The 9,842-nt window shown below is 36.1% G+C and overlaps 1 protein-coding gene across 1 annotated transcript in view; it reads right to left on the minus strand.

Annotated features, from left to right (window-relative positions):
* LOC128641573 (cytoplasmic phosphatidylinositol transfer protein 1) overlaps positions 1–8,692 on the minus strand; it is a 333,217-nt gene extending 324,525 nt beyond the window's left edge. Inside the window, exon 1 of the mRNA XM_053694112.1 lies at positions 8,593–8,692. Coding sequence (XP_053550087.1) covers positions 8,593–8,640 — 48 coding nt within the window. The 5' untranslated portion in view covers positions 8,641–8,692. The remainder of the gene's footprint in view (positions 1–8,592) is intronic.
* Positions 8,693–9,842: the final 1,150 nt, after the last annotated feature.

Genomic DNA, 9,842 nt, shown 5'->3' on the forward strand with positions numbered 1-9,842 from the left:
TCTTGGATGTGAGAGCGGCGATGACAAAAGAAACCAGCATCCAGCAGCAGTTTCACAGAGCCGGCTCGTCCTGTACTATCCACTATTGTTGTAGATACAATGTATCAGATGGATAGGTAAAATAAGTGGATAAATGAATAAAAGATAGTTCGTGGCAAAAGTCTTGTATAAGCAAACAGACTTTATTTGGGGTACAAAAGCCCAACATTTCTCGGTCTCTCCTGACCGTTTCCTCAGGTGCAATATACATAATAATTTAAACCACGAACTTTTATTGCCGCATTCTCGGCGTCCTCTAAAGTGAACAGCGCATGCGTGGAGGTGTGACCACTGATAGAGCTTCCATTGGTAGCTGAATATCCAATGATAAGAGCAGAAATGTTCAAGCCTCTGTGTATAATCAAATCAATAGCGTAGCCGAGTGAAAGCTGCTATTGGTAGGTAACCAACCATAATCAGGCGGTAAAACGCTCGATTATCTGAGCATATTCAAAACATATATGTCTTGAGAAATGTAAGGAATATAACATGGGTATTACGAGATAAATTAATAAACTGAATACGTATATATATGTGTACACAGGGATTAAACTAAAATCCTTTGCCATTCGGTCACTCTTAGTGGTAACACCCACACCGCCACTTTAATCCTAAAGCTGAACAGGTTAAACCAGAGAGCCTCTCTATCAGGATACAAATTGTATAGATAAAACACTATTACTTATATACAACTCGCTATATAGAACTATGGAAAAGAACCTCATATAGATAGCCTATAAATTGCAGTATTCTAAAAAATATATTCAGATTCTTAAAACATTGGCAGAGCTCAAAATCGAATAAAAACACAGATATATCAAGGTATCATAACCTATTATTAGTACTGGACTAAAAAAATATATATAACAAACCATAAATACATATAAAAATATATATATATATATATACACACAAAAAGGTAATTGTAAAAATATAAATATAACCATACATGCATATATGTATATACACACATTATATACCCACTGAGCATAAATAAATCAATGTACAAGCGGCATTGGCAATGATATACAATATACCTGTCATATAATAGTGATATAATGCATGTGTATTAATAACATATGGTGTAATCGAAGTCCCAGAGGGCCATAGTGGTGGATGTAACCACTAGAAGCCCTATGAGTATAATCTAAATGTGTAGGTATGCAACAAAGTAGAAGCTATAAAATATATTTAAAAATAAGATAAAAACCTTCGTAATTAATTAAAAGCTGCCATATCAATATTGGCATTGAGCCCGCAGGGAGACAAACTTTGGAGCTTCCATATCCAAAAGGTCTCCCTTTGTCTCAAATATAAAAAACTATTTCTGCCCCACTTAGGTAGGATCTGTTCTAATGGAAATATGGAAAAGCAATCAGAAGATGCAGAATGGCATTGACTAGCATGTTTGGGGACACTGTGATTTTGTATATTGTTCTCTATATTTCTTTTGTGTTCCCCCCACCTCTTTTTTAGGGGCCTGGAGGTCCTCCCCACATATTGGACCCCACAAACACACTCCAACAGATAAATGACAAAGGGAAAATCACACGTAAAATGTGAATTTATGTTGAATTTTTCTTTGGTGGCAAATGAAATAAATTCAGTTCTATTTGGATTTGTAAAAGCACACAGGCCACAATGCGCCCGATTACATCTAAAAAACCTGGTTTGCCTAGAATTGTAGAATCTCTAGTTCCAAAAGTGCATCCCTTAGCTTTGTTTTTCGACTGATGTACTTTCATAACTACTTTGCTGGGAGCCAGCTTGTTTTTTAGGGTAGGAGCTCTTCTGAAAGTACACACTGGATGTTTACTCAACGTGCTTGTAAGAAATGGATCGTTCTCCAGGATGTACCAATATTTTTGCAAAATGCCTTTAATTTTGCTATGATTGTTATTATATTGTGTAACAAATCTAACCCCAGTGTTATTTTGATTCATAGGAGTTTTTGACTTCTCTTCTTTATTGGTCTCCTTATTTACCCCTGTGTATTTAATAAAAAAATCCTCTCTGCATTTTTTTCTGGCTTCAAGGAAACTGGTCTCAATTAAACTACTAGGGAAATTCTTCTCTATAAATCTTTCCTTTAAAAGGTTGGCCTGTGTATCAAAAGTTTTCAAATCAGTGCAGTTTCTGCGCAACCTACAGAACTGGTTGTAAGGTATATTCTTTTTCCAGGGTAAATGGTGGTTGCTTTTGAAGTTTAGATAGCTATTAGCATCCACTGATTTGAAGAAAGTTTTGGTAGAAATATTACCTAGGTTATCCCATTCCAGTATTAAATCCAGAAAGTCAATACTCATTTCATCTATTTTAGATGTAAAATGCAAACCCATATCATTATCATTTAATCTTTTGACAAAATTCTGGGCCTCTAGATGGGTGCCCTCCCAGATGAACAAGAGGTCATCAATGAAACGGCCATAGAAGACCAGATTCGCCACAGAGCTAGAGGAATAGATATATCTGTCCTCAATAAGGCCCATAAATAAATTGGCAAAGCTCGGGGCGAATCTGGTCCCCATGGCCGTTCCCTTGATCTGCAAGAAAAATTTCTCTTGATAGACGAAATAATTATTCTTCAAAACAAACAATATGTACTCTAAAAGGAATTCCCTTTGTCTGGCATATAGATGTCTTGTTTCAAATAATATTCAATGGCTTTGATGCCTAGATCATGAGCTATATTTGAATACAAAGCCGAGACATCACAAGTTAGCCATAAGAGTTTCCTATTTGCCTTCTTAATTTTAGAAATCTTATAAATCAGATCCAGGGTGTCTTGAATATATGAAGTTAAGGTGACTACTGATTTCTTTAGGAATTGGTCCACATATTCAGATAAATTACATGTGAGATTGCCAATGCCCGAAATGATAGGCCTCCCAGGAGGATCCACTAAATTTTTGTGGATCTTTGGGAGGTGATAATAGTATGCCAAATTGGGAGTATTTGGGATTAAAAAATCCCTTTCTTTCTTTGTTAAAATACCTTCCAACCAACCACGGTCTACCATTTTAACCAGACTGGCCAGGAATTTATTGGTGGGATTAAAAGTGAGAATTTTGTAATATTGTTGATCAAACAAAATCCTATCTGCTTCCCTGATATAATCTACACGATTCTGTATAATTATTCCTCCGCCCTTATCGGCTTCTCTGATCACTATGTTATTGTTAGAAGCCAGTCTGGATAGAAAAAAAAAAAAAGATATTTTCATGTCTGGTTAGCGCACTTGAGAATATGCGATCGTATTTGCGTGTGAGTAGGGTGTTAAGGTCTTTTTGCACTTTTTTTGCTCCATTGACTTCTCCGTGGGAATAGGTTATCGCACACGTGATACTCTAAGTTCAGCTTTTGAAGAGCGTCAGTTTAGCGTGCAAGCAAAAACAGTGTACTTTAAACTTGCAATACAAGCTCAACCCAACACTCGCAGCTTACTTCTAGCACAGTTAGCGCTCGAGTGGAAGCGTCAAAGAACGATCTACTTGTAATCTGGCCCTTTATCGGAATACACAACAACTGGTAGAAGGAACATTACATTTTTCCAAGGAGTTAAATTGGAAAGTTCCCATTATACTGATCTTATGTCTGATGAAGGAATGTGGCTTATAGAGGACTACAAGGTCTGAGGTTTGATGATGGCATGTGGCTGCAGGATCTGAGTTTTCATCTGATGAGGGAATTATAGAGGGGCTTTAGGGTCTAAGATCTCATCTGTGGTCTCGGTCACACAAATTGTACTTTTGGCACATTTTCCAATCTCTAATCAGGAGTCCACACTTAATGCTAGCACAGAGGTGGGGTATACTGAGTGCTGGGCATACAGGGGGAGGAGGATAAAAGTCTGGTCTGAGTGAGGGGCCCCACAATTTCATGTTGCCCGGGGCCCTGTTATGGATAGCCATTAAAACTATCATTTTATTAACCAAATTTACAAAGTTTTGCAAATCAAGATTAGACAGAATCCATGTTCCTGCCTTCCTCGACTTATTAGCTATGACCATTTCTGAAATGATTTTAATTAGCTGTGTTTACTAATCTAGGTAATCACCGTGTAGAGTGTTGTATTTTTAAAGGGACAGTCTACTCGAATATATACATATAGTTTAAAAAGATAGATAAACCCTTTATTACCCATTTCACAGTTTTGCATAACCAACACTGTTTTATTAAAAGGGCAGTATTTACCAATTTTCATGTAACTGCATGTAATAGACACTAAAATAAAAAAGAATATGCACAGATACTGATATAAAAATCCAGTATAAAACCTTTTAAAAATGTACTTAGAAGCTCCCAGTTTAGCACTGTTGGTGAGGTTAGGCTGGGACACCCACTGAAATGGACTGAGAAAGCAGGAAAAGCAGACACTCCCCCCCCCTCCCCTGCATTTAAAAAAATGCTTTACACAAACAGGATCCAGCAGTCTATAGACATCAGTAATACAATTAAAACTTGGGGCTTGGTTAGGAGTCTGAAAATCAGCCCAATATTATTTAAAAATAAGTAAAACTATACATTGTTACAAAAACACTAACAGATGGGCTATATAAATTGATAATCTACAAAACATTTATGCACATCTAGAATCTAAAAATCTAGAGCACAATGTTCCTTTTAATATACATTTTACCTCTGTGATTACCTTGTATCTAAGCCTCTGTAGACTGCCCCTTATCTCAGTGTTTTTTGTTGTTGGTTTTTTTTTTTTACAATCTTGCATTTTAGCCAATTAGTGCTGATTCCTGCATAACTCCACCGGACTGAGCACAATGTTATCTATATGGCACAAAAAAACTAGCACAGCCTGGCTGAGAAAAGCTGAGACAATGCACTAAGAAGTGGCATGCAGGGGCTTTGAAACAGGAAGTGATTTAGAGGTTTACAGGCTACAAACTATATGAATATGGGGAATGGTTAGTTAAGGAGTTATCTATCTTTTTAAACAATAACAAAAATCAAGTAGACTGTCCCTTTAAAGGGACAGTATTCAGTAAACACCTTGTAATTACTACATTTTCTTGCAGCCTGAAAATAGATTAACATATCAGCAGAGTCAGATCTAGTATAACATGAACAAACTATTGTTGAAATTCTTTTTCAATGGTCAAACTCAACCTACCATTTTCCTTTTTTGAAGGAGCCAATCCGGACTTGAATTTTGAGATGGGAGGGTTTGCTATTATTGTATAAACAAAATGTACATTATTTGTCTTTAGCAGAAATAATAAGATAACGACAAATTAGGAGCAGGTATGTGTGAAGGTTAGTCTTGCGCAGCCTACCGTGTGATCTTTCAGTTTACAAGACTGGAAAATGCACAATGTTCAGACTTAAAGGCACATGAAACCCAACATTTTTCATTCATGATTTAGATAAAGTAAACAATTTATATCTATTATCAATTTTTCCATTGTTCTCTTTCTTGAAGCAGAAGCAATGCACTACTGGGTGCTAGCTACACACATCAGTAAGCCAATCACAAGTGGCATATATGTGCAGACACCCAGCTTCTGAGCCTATCTACTTTTCAGCAAAAGAATGCCAAGAGAATGTAGCAAATTAGATAAAAGAAGTACATTGGAAAGTTGTTTAAAATATTATGCTCTATCTAAATCATGAAAGAAAAATTTGGGGTTTCATGTCCTTTTAAATTACATGGAAAGGGGCAAAATAAATAATGAAAACATATTGCAAAGTTGTTTTACTATGCAGGACTCTAGGGACATAAAATCCACATTTTTAAACAACTTTCTAATTTACTTCTATTATCACATTTTCTTCATTCTCTTGCTATCCTTGGTTGAAGCAGCAGCAATGCACTACTGGGAGCTAGCTAAAGACATCAGGTGAGCCAATAACAGTCATATACATGCAGCCACCAATCAGCAGCTATCTCCTAGTAGTGCATTGCTCTTCCTGAGCCTTCTTAGGTATGATATTCAACAAATAATACAAAGAGAAGGAACCAATATATTATTATTATCGGTTATTTGGAGAGCTTCCGCAGCGCTAATATATAACAGAAGTAAATTGGTAAGTTGTTTAAAATTATATGATCTGTCTAAATCATTAAAGATTTTTGGGGGGTTACACGTCCCTTTCATATTACAGTCTCAAAGTGATTAGTGTCCCTTTAAGTCTGATGGAGCCACTTCAGACTCTCTGGGGGGAATAAATGGAAAAAGTACAATTATCAGAGGTAATTTACAGCACAAGCAGGTAAAATATACAAATAATGTAAGGTTCCTCAATTAAATATTTTATGCTAGATTTAATTTTGAATTTAAAAGGATGTGAAACCCCAAATTCTTCTTTCATGATTCAGTTAGAACAGACAATTTTCAAACAACTTTCAAATTGACTATTATCCAATTTGCTTCCTTCTCTTGGTAACCTTTGTTTAAAAGCATACTTAGGTAGGCTCGGAAGCAGCAATGCACCACTGGGAGGTGGCTGCACATATATGCCTCTCGCCATTGGCTCACACAAAGTGTTCAGCTAATTCCCAATAGTGCAATTGTGAAAATAAGTTATTTGGAAAAATGTTTAAAAATTGTATTCTCTATCTGAATCATGAATGAAATAATTTGGGTTTCATGTCCCTTTAACCATACATTTAGAAAGACATTTTTCACTAAAAGACCCAGGACAACCATTTTAAATTATTAATAAAAAGTTTTAAAATGTAACATAGGCAGGGCAAAACAGACTGAAATTACCCATCACCTTATTGCAGGGGTGTCCAAACTTTTTTGGAAGAGTGCCAGATTTCATGAAGTGAACATGTGCGAGGGCCGACCATTTTGCCCGACATTCTTTGAACCATTTTAAAATAAATGCAAATTAACTATTTTATGCAAAGTTTATTGAAAACGGCATACTTTTACATTTTGTGACTTGGATGACAAATCTAAACAGGTGTTAAATCACTCTGCCTTTAATATAAAAAATCAGGAAGCTGAAATATGTCAGGAACATTGTAAAGTACATTACACAAACTAATAAAGGTTGTCTGTCAACTTTTAAGTTCAGAAAATGTGAACAGGAACATAACACCAAGTATACATGTGTTCAAATATATTTATAACAACGTTTCTCCCAAGAAAAAGCTGTGTATGCTGTGCCTTTTATGTTTTTACATTGAATGACATGTCATAAATTGAACTTTTTATACCTTGAAATATCTCCTTGCTTATTCAGTGAGACGTTTTGGTGCTATTATGAAAATTGGCCAGATTCCTATGCGTCAGAGATCTCGCGAGATTTCGGCTTTCCCCTTCTTCCTGTGCCGGCTGATGACGTCAAACCAGAGATCTCAGGAGTCCTGAGCGGCACTCGGGGACTCACTGAGCGGCGCTCTGGGACTTAACTGAGCGGCGGTCGGGGACTCACTGGGGGGCCGTATAATGTATATTTGTAAAATTATCTGTGGGGCCATATCAGTCCGGTACTCGTGCAGCAAATTGGCCCGCAGGCCGGACTTTGGACATGCCTGCCTTATTGCATACTGTTAAAGAGACACTTAAGTCAAAATTAGACTTTCATGATTCAGATAGAGCAGGCAATTTTAAGCAACTTTCTAATTTACTCCTCTTATCAAATTTTCTTCGTTCTCTTGGTATTATTATTTGAATGAAAGCTTAGAAGCCGGCCCATTTTTGGTTCAAAACCTGGGTAGCGCTTGCTGATTGGTGTCTAAATGTAGCAAACCAATCAGCAAACACTACCCAGGTGCTGAACCAAAAACGGGCCCACTCCTAAGCTTACAATCTGGCTTTTTCAAATAAAGATATCAAGAGAACTAAGAAAAAATGATAATATGAGTAAATTAAAAAATTGCTTAAAATGGCATGCTCTATCTGAAGCATGAAAGTTAAATTTTGACTAAACTATTCCTTTAAACTAGCAACATCACCAAACAGTAGACATGTGCAATTCGGTTCGGTTCGATTCGGAAATTCGGAAAATTCGGCAAATTCGGAGATTCGGATCGAACCGAATTTCCGAATTAAAATACTGACGAATCTACCGAATAAATCTGAATTAGTTCGGATTTATTCGGTAGATTCGGATGGCCATGGATTACACTAGTATTGTACAGTAAATTAGGTTATATCACTCTGCTATGGGTTACACCTAATATACAGTACACAATACTAGTCTAATCCCACCTAACACTTACCGAAATTCCAAATTTCTGAACCGAATCGAACCGAATCCAGCCGAATTTATTCGAATCCGAATGAATCCAAAACAAATCCGAACCGAATTTATTCGAATCCGAATGAATCCGAAACAAATCCGAACCAAATTGATTCAAATTATTCCGAATTCGAATCGCTCCGAACCAAAATTAGAAAAAATCCGAATCGATCCGAACCGAATTTTTTCGCCATGCACATGTCTACCAAACAGATACAACTACCTGATCAATTCAAGATAAAAAATGAATAATAAGCACTTTTACACTAATACAAATCAGTGAATTTTGAATTGCAACAAACACACATACCCACTATACATCTCTATGACATTGAAGTTTACCTCATCTGTTGTAAGAGGCATGCAAATCCGATACTCTTTCACCAGCATGATTGTGTCCTGACTTGTCCTTTCCAAATGAATTGGTGACTGATAAAAATATCTGATGCTTCTTGTCTGTAGAGCCTAAAAGAGAAAAAGGATAGGTTAATACTAAGATGATTAGAGATTTAACTCCAAAAGATTGCTATCATAATTACAGGTCAAGATTTAAAGTGACAATCAGATAGAAAAATGTCATTTTTTGCACTACTGACCCTAGATAACTATGGTTAAACGCATAGGTAAAGGCTAAGAAAATATGCAGCTCCTGAGCAGAACACAGTCAGACAATCAGGAGTGATAACAGCACAACATTGTCAATCACTAGCTGGCTCCTGCTTTGGAGCTGCCAGTCTTGCTTAAATCTGGTGGACTTTACCTATGTGTTTAACACCTTTTCAGTTTAAAAGATCTCTTTGTAAAAAAAGAAAATATTTTACCTCAAAAATTGTTCAGCTCTCCAGTCGGAGTAAGTGCTATGTGAGCTGTTATGTTTCAAAAACTCATTGTATTGTCATCTGCATGGTGAAAAAAACAGCAGCCAATCAGCATTGTCAGTACTGTGTATATACTTTGCTTTACTGTGTGTTGATGGAATTTCACCATAATGTTGCCAGATTTCATAGGGAAATATACTGACTGTGCGTGAACATGCCAGAGTCCTGGGACAAGCATCCTGATTGGATGCTTTAAGTTTCTTTACAAAAGAATGGTGCAGCCGAGGAAATTATGGAGTAAAATATCCTCTTATTTCCAATGAGATGGTCATGTGATATTTTCTACTCAGCTTGTTACAGATATGCCGTTTTTAAAGTGATTAAGAATTTGGGTAAAATATCCCTTTAAGCTTTATCAATTTAAACATGTTTTTTTCATTTTGTTCCATTTTGGAACATTAATATTAAATGTTATATTTATTTATACATAAAAAACAAAATCAGATTAATCAGATACAAGGGGGTTGATAGTAAATAGCAGCACAACATTTCCAAAGAAGTAATGTGCGATAAGCAAATTTTTATTTCAAATGTGTATGCGAGTTATATCTCTCTTGACAAATGAAACAACTCTTTGTACATTAATTCATTAAAGGGACAGTGTACTGTAACATTTTTGTACCGTAACATTTTTGTACCTTAACGTGTTTCCAATGATTTGTTATTCCAGCTGCATAGTATAAAATGTATGAGAAAGTGATCCTTTGGGTTTAC

Source organism: Bombina bombina, chromosome 11, assembly GCF_027579735.1.
Source record: "Bombina bombina isolate aBomBom1 chromosome 11, aBomBom1.pri, whole genome shotgun sequence".
NCBI lineage: Eukaryota > Metazoa > Chordata > Amphibia > Anura > Bombinatoridae > Bombina > Bombina bombina.